This window comes from Sminthopsis crassicaudata, chromosome 1 (genome assembly GCF_048593235.1).
Source record: "Sminthopsis crassicaudata isolate SCR6 chromosome 1, ASM4859323v1, whole genome shotgun sequence".
Lineage (NCBI taxonomy): Eukaryota > Metazoa > Chordata > Mammalia > Dasyuromorphia > Dasyuridae > Sminthopsis > Sminthopsis crassicaudata.
In genome coordinates, this window is record NC_133617.1 from 56500205 (window position 1) to 56513628 (window position 13424).

Genomic DNA, 13424 nt, shown 5'->3' on the forward strand with positions numbered 1-13424 from the left:
CACCTCCCCAGGCCAGCTGGCTGGGGGAGAACAGCCACGCCCACGCAGAGCAATTAGGAATTAAGTGCTTGTGGCTTGAGTGGGCTGGAGGATGTGGGCAAAGGGGTGTGAGCTTTTTGGGCAGAGGAGGGACCAGGAGTCTTTTGTGCCTGACTTTAAGGTACACATAGTAGGTGATTTAGTGGATTACAATTCATTGGAGGGTAGGGCCTAGTGTAGGAGGAGAGCCTCCCTTCACCTCCCAGTTCCCCACCTAATCTCCAGCCCGGGCCCATCCCTCATGAACTCCCTTTGCTCACCGGGGACTCTGCCCTCTATTTTCCTTTCCCGGTAGCCGGGTGATCAGCTCTTGGCCTGGCCTGTAGTTAAGGGCTTAGTACTTGCTGACTGACTGATTACTGCTCCTCCCTCTACTCAGACCACAACAGAAATATCTGGGCTTTTTGGGGAGGGGAGGGGGAGGTCTGCACAGGAGATTTCATTTAGTTGGTTTAATTACAGGAATAACAATAGTTTTAAAAGTGCTCTAAGATTTGCAAAGTGCTTTACAAATATCTTTCACCAGTTCTCTGGGTTAGGCGTCTTCCTCACAAAGTAACAAAATCCCCCATTCTTTTCCCACTTCCCCAATTTCTCCCCTGCCACTGGCCCCTTCCTGCTTGATTATGGACTCTCTAGTCTGCCCAGATTGATTATTCCATCGTTCCCACTTCCCTCCTTTCTTTGCTTTTCTTCCTTTTCTTTTTTTCTTCCTTCCTTCCTTCCCTTTGTTTCTTTTTTTTCTTCCATCCCTTTCTTTCTTTTCTTTGTCTTCCTTTCTGTTTTCCTTTTTTCTTGGCCCTGGGGCATCATCTACTCGCCAGTCTGGTCCCACTCCTACTCTAAGTCTCCTTGGGTTCCTAAAGACTCGCCATACCTATATAGATTTTGGTTTAAAATATTTAAACGACAGCTCAGAATTCTCAAGATTAATGGCTCCACAGTCCCATCCTTCCCAGCAGTAGGGACCACAGGCCTTTGCCACTCCCACTGACTCTAAAAAGCCTTCCCTTGCCCTCTGAAGCCCATCCAGCTACCATCCCCCCCTCCTCTTCCCCCATTCCCCAGCTAAACTTCCTGACAAAGGTGGGATACCCCTACTTTCTTCTTGCTCTTTTGCAATCCAACTTCTGGCCCTCCATCTGTCTGCTGAAATTTCTTTTTTTTCTAGGTTACCAATGGCCTAATTGCTAAATTTAAGCAGTTTCCCTTGCAGGCTTCCCCTCCTTCCTGGATCCTCCTTGTAACTTCTGACACGGCCAGGGATCTTCTTCCCCTTTCAAGGTCACAACTGCCACACTCTTGGTCTTGATTTTTCTCTCTCTTAGGTGGGCTTCTCATCTTCCTAAGCTCCTTTTTTCTTTTAGGCAATTAGGGTTAAATGACTTGCTTAGGGTCACAGCTATTAAGGGGAGGCTACATTTGAACCCAGGTCCTTTTGACTCCAAGCCCTCCCTAGCTGTCCCTCTCCTGATCTCTGAATGGGGATGGCCCCTCAAGATTTGTCCTTGGTGCTTCCCCTTTTTGTGCATCATTTCCCTGGCCCTCCTCTTCTCCCATCTCCTTTCTGTGGCTCCTGGGTCTATGTCTCCAGTGCTACTTTCCCTTTTAATGTTTATACTTGCAATTCCATTGTATACAAGGCCTAGAAAGGAAAGGAGTTTGGTTCCAGTTTTAGCCAGCCTTTTTATTTTACACATGAGAAAACAGGCCCAGGAATGCCAGAGTTTCCTTTCTGTTTCCTATCTCTGCCTGAATATCCCACTAAAATCCTTGCTCCTTTAGGGTCAAAGTCAGAAAAGGGTTCCTAACTGGAAATTAGTATGGCAGAAACTAGGCATGGACCCACATTTAACACCACATACTAAGATTAGATCAAAATGGGTCCAAGATTTAGGCATAAAGAATGAAATCATAAATAAATTGGAGGAACATGGGATGGTTTACCTCTCAGACTTGTGGAGGAGGAAGGAGTTTGTGTCCAAGGGAGAACTAGAGACCATTATTGATCACAAAATAGAACATTTTGATTACACCAAATTAAAAAGTTTCTGCACAAACAAAACTAATGCAAACAAGCTTAGAAGGGAAGTAACAAATTGGGAAAACATTTTTACAGTTAAAGGTTCTGATAAAGGCCTCATCTCCAAAATATACAGAGAATTGACTCTAATTTATAAGAAATCAGGCCATTCTCTAATTGATAAATGGTCAAAGGATATAAACAAATTTTTTGATGATGAAATTAAAACTATTTCCACTCACATGAAAGAGTGTTCCAAATCACTATTGATCAGAGAAATGCAAATTAAGACAACTCTGAGATACCACTACACACCTGTCAGATTGGCTAAGATGACAGGAACAAATAACGATGAATGTTGGAGGGGGATGTGGGAAAACTGGGACACTGATACATTGTTGGTGGAGTTGTGAAAGAATCCGGCCATTCTGGAGAGCAATCTGGAAGTATGCCCAAAAAGTTATCAAACTGTGCATACCCTTTGATCCGGCAGTGCTACTACTGGGCTTATATCCCAAAGAAATACTAAAGAGCGGAAAGGGACCTGTATGTGCCAAAATGTTTGTGGCAGCCCTTTTCATAGTGGCTAGAAGCTGGAAGATGAATGGATGTCCATCAATTGGAGAATGGTTGGGTAAATTATGGTATATGAATGTTATGGAATATTATTGTTCTGTAAGAAATGACCAGCAGGAGGAATACAGAGAGGCTTGGAGAGACTTAAATCAACTGATGCTGAGTGAAACGAGCAGAACTAGGAGATCATTATACACTTCAACAACAATACTGTATGAGGATGTATGCTGATGGAAGTGGATATCTTCAACATAGAGAAGAGCTAATCCAATTCCAATTGATCAATGATGGACAGAAATAACTACACCCAGAAAAGGAACACTGGGAAATGAGAGTAAACTGAGAGCATTGTTTTTTTTTTGTTGTTGTTGTTGTTTGTTTTGTTTTGTTTTTCTTCCCAGATTATTTTTATCTTTCGAATACAATTCTTCCTTTGCAACAACAACAAAATTCGGTTCTGCACATATATATTGTACCTAGGATATGCTATAAGATATTTAATATGTATGGGAATACCTGCCATCTAGGAGAGGGGGTGGAGGGAAGGAGGGGAAAAACTCTGAACAGAAGGGAGTACAAGGGATAATGTTATTAAAAAAAAAAATACCTATGCATAAAATTAAAAAAATTTAAAAATAAAGAAAAAAAAAAGAAAAGAAAAGAAAAGAAAAAGGGTTCCTAACAACTGGAACTTTGGATCAGGGAATTGGGCTGCCGTGGGGGTGTGAGCCACTCTGTGCTATGGGCAAAGGCTGTTATGTTGGAGGAGGGATTCTTGCTCAGGAGCGGTGGCCTCCAGTGGAATTTGTGATAACTTCCACTCCTAGATGACCCATCAGGGGAGTTTTACAATGGAGAAAAAGGGTGAGGGCCGTGAGATGGGGGTAAGAGGGACTACCAGAAGCCTGGGGCAGAGCTGATGTCCTGGAAAAGGGACAGTCTGGTGATGGAGGATGGAGGGATCCAACTGTGGCCGCAGGCAGCTCCAGGAGAGCTCAGACTCGGTGACTGGAGCCTTGGAAGTGGAGGACCCCTGGGCAGCATTGCCTAGCGGGAAGAACTCCACAGCTCCTGCCCATGATGGAGAAATGAAACTCTCTGGGTCCAGTTTCCAAGGGAGAGAGCTGGCTGATGTACTAGCACAGAAGCTCAAGGGGAGAATTGCCTAGAGAAGTACGGAGCCTGTATGCTGAATCCCCAGGCCTGATCCTCCTCCTTAACATTTCTGTTACCCAGTCCCCTTAGCCCACACCTGGGTTTTTCTGTTCTTTCTCAGGTGGTTAGTTACTGGGTCCTGGCTGACCCACCTGGACTCCGTCCCCCTTACTCTTTCTCCTTCCTATTCCATCCGACCTCTGTGGAGCTCCAGCCACACATCCCCAATGCTTCCGGGGCTCACTGTCCAAACCCCTCTGCCTGGCCTTCAAGGCCCTCCCGGAGCTGTCCCATGTCCCAGCCCTGACTCATCCACTCTATTCTGAGAAACTCCTCTGCCCGGCTCGGCCACTGAGCCTTCTGACCTCGGTGCTTTGGCTTGATGCATTTTCCTGGAAGGCTCCCCCTCCTCATCCGGCACCTGTGTCATTCCTTCTTGAAGCGCCTTCCCAATTGCCCTGGCTCCAGACTTTCTGGAATATTTCCTTACTCTACTTGACATGTCGCCTTTTGGAAATTATCATCATTTGGGAGAGACTGTAGTGGAAAAAGGTCTGTCTTCAGAGCTGGGAAAACCCAAGTTTTAGTCAAGTCTTTGGCTAAATCTCAAGCTTTAAGATAAATTGAGGACTCTGAGCCCTAGAGAGGGCGCTTCTTCTGGGGTTCTCTATGCCAAAGAAATCAGGATCTGTCCCTCTTACTAGTTAAATATACTTGTGTTTTATTTCTTAACTAGACGGCAAGAATGGGCTACAAATCCAAATGCATTTAACATTGTGACTTAAGAACCCTAGCAGTTAAATGGTGAAGTGGACAGAGGGCTGGACAGGGAGTTCAAATCTTTAGATACTTCTTAATAGTAGGAGCCTGGACAAGTCACTTCATCTGCCTATTTTCTCATCTGTAAAATGGAGATACCCATGTTCTGCAATCCATAGTCCTACAGAAGTTGTCAGTTATTTTTGTTACGCGTAGTCGATAATGAATAGGTGTTTGTTGCATCCAATAAACACTGGCTGAATTGAAGATGCCATCTTGGGTCCCCATTATGCTACTTCAAAGCAGGGATTGTTTTTCGACTTTCTTCCTATACCCAGTGTTTCCCAGTGCCTGGCATTTAGTGGCAGCGTAATAAATGCCAGTTAGCTGACCTGCAGAGCTCCTACTTGGGCTTGGCCATGTGACCCAGCCGGTGGGGATGCCCAGGATCATCTAGAACCTCCCTCTCTGGTGCAGACTGCCATTTGAAATTAGAAGGTACATGTTGTGCTTAGTGGGGACAGACTCTGCCTCTAAAACCAAGCTCTACGCGCTCTCCCGTGATGGAACCCGAAGCTCCCGCCACTCTCAGCAGGAAAAGACCTCACGGGCATCTCAGTCAGAGAGAGCTGAGCCAGAAAGCCTCCAGCCATATCCTTCACACATGCTCATCCGGCCTCCCTCCAGCAGTGGAAACCTCAGTAGCTCCCGGGCAGCTCACTCATCCTCTTCTCAATGGTTCTCTTTGTTTACAACTTTCCCCTCACAGGGAGAAGAAATCTGGGCCCTGAGACCTTTTGCCCCTTCCTAAGAATAAACCCTACACATTTCCAGGTGCTCTAAGCCTTGGCACACTAGTCCCGCCCACATTCCTGGGGCACAGGACCAGGTCCTTCCGGGGGTCACCATTTTGCTGACCCAGAACCCCCACACCAGCCTCCTGCTAGCAGTGATTTCTGCCACCTGTCCTAAGAGAGCTCTGGCCCTCCTGGGCACCCCAAGGTCACTGTAGCTTTCCTCTTCTGAGCTGCCCGTCACAGTAACTCCCGGGGAGCTTGGGGAAATGATGACTACTGAGAGTCTGTGCTCCTGGGGGGAGTCCCCACGCATCCCCAGCTTGTCCCGGAGGAAGCCCTAGGCTTTAGATCAGGGTCTTGGTTCCCAAATCCCCTGCCGATCTCTTACTCATCCGGTGACTGGGAACCAGTCACTTCCTCTGGAGGAAACAGCCCATGGTCTCTATCTTTCTCCTTGCCAGGGCCTATGTAAGGGGGAACTTCTGCAAAGGGGAAGGGCTAAGCAAACGGTGGCACTTGAGGTCCTTGACCTTGCTCTAGGTCACAAGAGGAACAGCTTAAAGCTGGTGGGAGGCTGCCAGGGCTGGGCCCAGGACCCTTTGGGCCAGCGATTGCTGGTTGAAGGCAAACTCGGGAGAAGGAACAGGGTGTCTCCAGGTGGGAGCTTGTTCTCCCCCTGGGGAAGAGCAGAGCCCTGGCTGCCCCCTGGGGAGTCTCCTGCTGCCTCTTCCTTTTTCCTTGCAGGTCAACCGAAGAGAAGGGCCGGCAGTCAGGAAGCTGGCCCAAAGCCTGGCTGGCTGCTCTCCACCACTTACCTTCCCTGGACCTGTTTCCTCATCTGAAAAAGGGGTCATTCACCTGAATGTTCCACCTCCTCTCTGCCTAGGGCCTGGCTTTGGGACCAGGCCTCAACGTCCCTTCCAGTGGATACTGGGGTCTCAGGTCTCTTCTTGATGGGGCGACACCCCTTTTCCTGGGTGGGGGATGGTCCCCTCTAGTTCCTAACCTAGAGCGATTCTCTGGTCAGCTGCAGGTTGGGCAGGAAGGATGGAGGAACAGGGATGGTCATTGTTCTAAATGAGTCCTGAGCTTTGCTGAGCCTCCTTCTGCACAAACATCATCTCATCGAATCCTCCCAGGAACCCGAGGAGTAGCACCCCACTACCGCTGGGGATGAGCACCCAGGCCTTCCTGGACTTTCATTACACGATAACCCCATTAGCAAATGCCAGTCTGAGGACCTTAGAACATGGCAGAGCTGGGACAGCCAAGTGTGTAGAAAGGGAATGATCAAAATATTCAGATTAACATTAAGGAGGGGTGGGGGCAGCAAGCCTTGGAGCACCCTCAGACTAGCCGTGGGGCCAGGATACAAGTCAGCTGACACTTAACTGTGGGGGGCAGTCTTGGGCTCTTCCAGGTCTGGAAACCTGGGAGACACCTGAGCTACAACTCCTGGTCCTAAGAGGTTTTTCAGGCTGCCTGAAGAGCCTCGGCCATCTCTTCTGGCAATTAAGGTGTGAAAGCCGGAGGACCTGGAGTTCAAGAAGCCCAGTGAGTGGGACGGGAGGTCAACTCCCATTTCCGCTAAGACAGCTGGTGGGTCAGTGCTGCTTGGGGAGGTGGGGTGGAAGAAATAAACAAGCGGCACCTGCTTTCAGCTGGAAGGGACAGGAAGGACTGGACACCTCCCCAAAGGTCAGATAAGGTACAGTCCTAAAAATAAAAGGTGAGAGAGGTGGGAGCTGCTCCGCCCCTTCTTCGGGCCTTAGGAAGGGCACCCATGTCACAAGAGCTGATGAGAGAGCCAGGGCAGCTTGGGGGGGGAAGGGTCTTCAATTGTCTGGAGAAGCATGTCACAGGACCCAGACTTCTCTAGTTCAGAGGGCAGGGTTTTCTGAGGGGGTGAGCTCCCCATCATGTTGAAGGAGCTAGATGCCCACCTGTGGGGAGGCCTGTGAGAGCACGGTTTGAGAGGCAGCTCCAGCTCTGCTACTTCTAGGGAGCCCATGACCCTGGAAGCCAACGTTCTTTCTGCTCCACAGCCTGCAGATTTCTCCATTCATGCCCCGAGGGCAAAGGTAATAAACAATAAAGCACAATTGGGGGTGTCTGGAGCAGAGGAGGGGAAGGGAGGACCCAGCAGAAACAAGACACCAACTTCTGGCTTCAAGCCCTTGGAGAGGGAGGCGGGCAGGGGTGGCAAGGCCTCTGGGGAGGATTCTTTCCTGCCACAACTGTTCCGAGGCTCTCCAGCATTACTCCCAGTGGGGAACACTGGGAATCTACCCCCCAGCTTCCTGAAGGCAGAGGCCAGAGCTCCAGCACCAGACCAGGGCTTGGACTTCCTCCCCAGCCCTGGGGGCTTTCTCCAGATTCTCCCTCCCCCGCCCAGCCCAAAGAAAAGGAAAAAAAGAGGCTGGGCTTAGGTTTTCACCTGGAAACAAATGACTTGGAAAGCAGCTGCCAAATAAAAGTCCAGAATGCTTGTGAATTTTAATGGGGAGTAGGGGCAGAAACGGGAGGGGAGGGGTCTGGGAGTGGACATCTTCCTTCCTGGATATTTCCTGGTCTCCTCAGCTCGGGTCGCTGTCATGGAGCAGACTCCACACATGTCCAGACGCCTCCAAAGGTCCGGCTCCTGTGGGGCAGAGGGACGGGCAGTGTTAACGTGGCCCGGGGAGCTTCGGAGACAAGGCTAAGCCCACAGGAATCAGAAGAGGGAGGTTGAGGTCAAGGTCGAGTCCGAGGCCCCCCTCCCCCACTCCAGCAAGGGTCACGGCTGGTAACTTTTCCCTAGACGGATTAACCAGCTGGGGCAAAGAGTCCTGACTTTCCAGCCCCGGCAGAGTCAAGAGACCCCCCCCCCCCCAGTCACCCATGTCCTGCTTCCTTGGGTCTCAGCCGAGCTCCAGGGGAGGACCCGCAGACACCTCCAGGCCTCCCATGGGGAGCCTCGGGCCAAGGCATTCTTCCCCCCCCCCCATTCCCTCACCCGTAAACTCTACACCAGAGTCAAGGAGCCGCTTCCAGGGGAGGCCGGGCTGCTGCTCCCTGCCCTGCCTCCCCAGGGCTGCTCTGTGCTGCCCCCTTGTGGTGGTGCCCTCTGGGCGGTCCCAGGCTCTCCTAGGCAGGAGGCCCTTCCCTGGGGCAGTATGGGCAGCCCCAGACCTGAGCCCGCACAAGGCCAGAGCCCTCACCCTGGCTCAGGACTCCAGAGCTTTCACAATAGCTTCGTTGGCTTCTATCCGGATCTGAACCTCGGCCCGGGCGGCCTCGTCAGACACCCCCGACAGCTCCGAGTGCGCCTTCTCCAAGTTGGACTTGGCGGCCTGGAATCAGAGCAGGAGAATGTGAGGTGGGAGGGGTGCAGGGGGGACAAGCACCTCTGCCTGCAGCGGGAGCCCCTCAGCCCTTGGCCAGGCCTGCCTTCCAGGCCTCCCGTCAGGCTCCCACAGCCCGCTCCTCCACAGGACAATCCACCTGGACTCTGGGCCTTGGTCCTGGCCGGGCCCCAAGTTTGGAGCCCACGCCCTCCTCGGCTTTCGGTCAGAGCCCAGCTCCAAGGTCAACATGACTCTCTGGGCCGGGGCAGCCCCTTGTGTTTCCTTATCTGTGCATATAAAATCCTTCCCAGCCTTTGCAGCCCCTAGCAGAGTGCCTGGCACATGGCAGGTGAGCGTCTGGCTGCACTATAGGGCCAGAGAGGAGGGCTGGGCCTGGGGCAGCTCCGTGGGACCCACCAGAGAAGCCAGAGTTCAAAGCAGTAAGGCTGGAACAGGCGGGCGCCCAAGGCCCATCACAAAGAGCGTCCGGCATCCCAAGCCGGGAGACGGAGGCGCGCAGGCCTCCAGGAAGGAGCTGGGCAGCCCCACTCAGCGGTGACTCAGCAGGCCCCGTTGCCAGGTAGGTGCTGATGGGCCACTGCTGTGGGGGTGAAGAAGCTGCAGCTGCTCCCGCAGATTCCAGGTGGGATGGCCTCAGCACCACCCCGGACCTAGGTTAAGGGGGAGGCTGGTGGGGGGCTCGTGCCAGGGTCTCCTGGGGCCCAGATGATGCCCCATTCAACGAGCCTTGAGGAGGTCTGCAGGAGACAACAAGGCTGGGGAGGCTGCAGGCAGGATCCCTGCTCTCAAGTCTTGGCCCTGTCCACGGACCAACGTGCTCTGCATGTGACTCTTGCCAGCCAGCCAGCAAAGCAGCGAGTGCAGCCATTTCTGTACCAGACTAGAGACCAGATGGAGTTTTCGAGGGGACCCACAAGAACAGACTCTTTTTTTTTCCCAGGTCTTCTGAGCGGGGTGGTTCCCCATTCCCCTGGCTCATGATCTATCACGTCTGAAATGCAGACATTTGTCTCCTCTCCCCAAGAAGTGGGGGTGGGGGGAGGGGAAGGGCTGCCCCCTGCAGATGGAGGTGTAAGGCCCTGGGAAGGGTGAAGGCCGAGCCAGCTGCCCAGGCTCTTTCATGGAGGGCCCCCCAGCTGGGACACATCCTCTCAGGGAGGGGGAGGGGACTCACCGCCAGGTCCAGCATATCCAGAGCCACTGCTTCCTCTGCCAACAGCTGCACGGAGGAATCGGCGTTTACTGTGACAGACCCGCTGCTCACTGCAGGAGAGCAGAACAGAGGGGCCCAATGAGGCTAAACCTGTGCTTCTGAGAAGGGCCTTGGAGACCCTCAGCTGTGACCGGAGGCTCCTTGACTCTTCTCTGACAAATGATCCCCCGGGCACTGGAAGCCCTACTAGGAAGGGGACCCAACTCCCTCCCATCCTCCCCCGGCAGGAACACCCCCCATCACTGTTGCAGCAGGCCCTCTGCCGGCTGACGACGCCCCGCTGCTCCCACTGTTCCTCCTATGTCCCAGTCTCCAGGCCCTGCCTCACAACAGGTCTGTTTGTCCTACAAGGAGGGCCCAGGGCTGGAATCAGCCTCCGACCTCTCCAAGGGAACCAGAGGCACTGGGCAGGCTGAGGGCAAATGACTCTCAGGCAGCATTTACCCAGCGCCTTAACTTTGCCAAGAGAAACACGGTTTCATTTTATTCCCATCACAAGTCTGGGAGGGAGGCGCAATTACACCCCTTTTAGAGAAGAGGAAAGTGAGGTGGAAAATGCAATGACTTGCCCAAGGTCATACACCTAGTAAGTAGCATTTGGCTCTTCTGGGAAGAAGGGGGGGAGGGCGGGAAGGAGAGAGGGAGAAGGAAAAACAGAGACAGACAGACACACAGAAAAATGAAGGGGAGCTTTCTGGGGAAGGCTGCTCTTGACAATGCTTCTAGAGAGGACATAAGGATCTGGCCTAATCATCAAACTGGGAGCAGGGGGGTGTGGTTTCTGAGAATATTACAGCAAAAAGTACCTTTATTTCTACCTAGAATGAGTTCTTGCAATTATTCTAGTTCAACTCTTTCATTTTACAAGGGAAACTGAGGACTACACTGTTTGCTGTTCGGTCCTATTTGACTCTCGCCGATCCCATTTGGGATTTTCTTGGCAGACACTGTAGTGCTTTGCTGTTTCCTTTTACAGATAAGGAAACTGAGGCAAACAGGCCAGGTGACTTGGGCAGGGTAAGTGAGGCCACATTTGCACTCTGGTTCTCCTGAATCCCGCCTCCCCATTCTATCCACTGTGCTCCCAGCTGCCCCTGAGGCCTGCAGCCCACAGCACTCAGGCCATGCTCTCCCTGAGCATAAATGTGCCTCTGCACTGGTCCTAGTCCCGCCCTTTGGGGACAGCACAACAATCCTAATCCCAAATCCAGGAAAAAGGCTTACCCATCAAAGGCGTCAGACACAAGGACTTGGGCCCCAAGTGGTCTGAACCAGATCAAACAAAAATACAATAAAACAAAAATAATATTAAATTTTAAAACAAAGCCAAGGAGCTGAATGTGGATCACAGCACTGTGTTTCCACTTCTGTTGTTTGCTTGCATTGTTTTCTTCCCCCCCCCCCCTTATTTTGATCTGTGCAGCACAATAATTGAGAGGAATGGCACATGTTTAACATCTATTGGGTTATTTGCCGTCTGGGTGGGAGAAAAAACTTGGAACACAAAGTTCTGCAAGGGTCAATGCCGAACACTATCTTTGCATGTATTCTGAAAATAAAACGCTATCACCTTAAACTAACTAAAGGGGGGAGAAACCTAAACCACAGGTTAGTGGGCTTGACATCCGGCCCTGAATCACAGGAGTTGGAGGCAAAGGCAGCTAGGATTAAAGCTTAGTTTTCCTGGCTATAAGTTGTGTTCCCCGCCCCCCATCCAAGGCCCTGGCCGAGGCCCTCCAACGTCCACATACCAAAGTACTTGGTGGTGGTGCCGTCCTCGGCGTGCACGGTCACCACGCCGGGCTTCAGCACCTGCAGGGTGGGCACGTGGGCGGCGAGGATGCCAAAGGCCCCGCTCTGGGTGGGAACGTCCACCTGCTTCACGTTGGCCTCGTTGAAATATACCTGCAGTGGGAGAGCAGAGGGTCAGGAGCAGCCTTGATTCCCTGCCGGAAGGCAGAGAGAGAACAGTGCTCTGCTCCGCTCACACAGCTGGGGGGGGGGGGGGGGGGGTGAGCAGGACCACCTTCCCAAGCCCACTGTTCCTGCTTTGTTCTGAGGTGGGGGCAGGGCGCAAGCTCCAGCACAGCAGGGGCAGCTTGTGGAGCAGCAGGTCGGGCTTTGAGGTGGGACTTGGCAAGGAGGGTCCCTGCCTCAAAGGGCCGGGAGACCTTGGCCCAGACTGGCAGAGGGCTCTGTCTCAGTCCCTCTGGAGGAAGAGCCTAGAGGAGGCCATAGGAGGGAGGGTCAGAATGTCATATCCGGTGAGCCCTTAGAACCAGGAGGTCAGGGCTGGGGGGGGGGAGGGTAGAACCTGGGAGGGCCCTTAGAACCTGGGAGGTCAGAGCTGGAAGGGCCCTAGAACCCGGGAGGTCAGAGCTGGGAGGGCCCTAGAACCTGGGAGGTCAGAGCTGGGAGGGCCCTTAGAACCTGGGAGGTCAGAGCTGGAGGGAGGGGGGTAGAACCCAGGAAGTCGGAGGTCAGGGAGGGCCCTAGAACCCGGGAGGTCGGAGGTCAGGGAGGGCCCTAGAACCCGGGAGGTCGGAGGTCAGGGAGCCCTCGGGCCCGGAGGTCGGGGCTGGGGGGAGGGTGTACACAGCCACACTAGAGAGCCTCTCGTGTCGGAGCGGGCCGCCCCGGACCCCGGGCTTTCAGAAGAGCCCGGGACCGGAAGAAAAGTCAAGTCCCGGCCGCCCCCGCCCCCGCGGCTCCTCCGAAGGTCAAGGCCCCCTCGTGCCCCGAACCGCCACCTTCCTCCCGCGGCCGCCCCGCGACCCCTCAGGGCGAGCCCCCCCGTCCCGCCCCCCCCTGCCCCGGCAGCCCCAAAGGCCGCACCTGCGTCGGGGAGGCGAAGGTGAAGGACATCTGGCCGGGGGCGGCGGCGGCGGCGGCGGCGGGGGCGGCCTCCGCGTAGCCTCGGGCCGCAAGGGCCGGGACCCGGGCTTGGCGCAGCAGGCGCAGGCCGCAGCGGCGGAGCAAGGCGGCGGGCAGCATGGCGGAGGCGGCAGACAGTCCGGGCAGGGAGAGGAGAGCGGGCTACCGGGGCAAGGACGGAGAAGTGGGCCGCGCAGGGAAACCTGGGAAAGGCGACGCAGACTACGGCTCCCAACAAGCTGTGGGACGGCCCGGGCGTGGAGTTATGACGTCACGCGCACTTCCTGTTGGGAGGTGTAGTTTCCCCTCCGGCGACGTCTCGAGACCCCTAGCTTCGGAATCCTTCTGAGGAAGGTCCGAGGATGAACATCTCCCGTGTGGCTTATGTCACTACCGCTCCCAAGATCAGCCCCTTCCTCATCTTGCATCTGCACCCCCTTCCACAACCAGTGCAGCCAAGCAGAACAAATGGGCCCCTGGACCGGAGCGAAACCGGCTGCCTCGGATGCCCCCTCGGCTCCGGGTCCCGAGAGAGGCCGTCGGGCGGACGCTGCGTCCCGGAGGCCCCGGGAGCCCCCGCCGCTACTCAGACAAGCTCCCGTTTCTCTGCATTTCTTCTTCATGTTCGGAGCCTCAGACCT

At 53.8% G+C, this 13424-nt stretch overlaps 1 protein-coding gene across 1 annotated transcript; it reads right to left on the reverse strand.

Annotated features, from left to right (window-relative positions):
* Positions 1 to 7820: 7820 nt before the first annotated feature.
* Positions 7821 to 12997, reverse strand: ATP5F1D (ATP synthase F1 subunit delta). Its single transcript, XM_074304974.1, has 5 exons — positions 12745 to 12997; positions 11661 to 11814; positions 9871 to 9959; positions 8550 to 8681; positions 7821 to 7990 (listed from the first exon to the last, which is right to left on the reverse strand). Exons 1-4 carry the CDS (start codon positions 12901 to 12903, stop codon positions 8556 to 8558), a joined length of 528 nt encoding a protein of 175 aa, XP_074161075.1. The 5' UTR covers positions 12904 to 12997; the 3' UTR covers positions 7821 to 7990; positions 8550 to 8555.
* Positions 12998 to 13424: the final 427 nt, after the last annotated feature.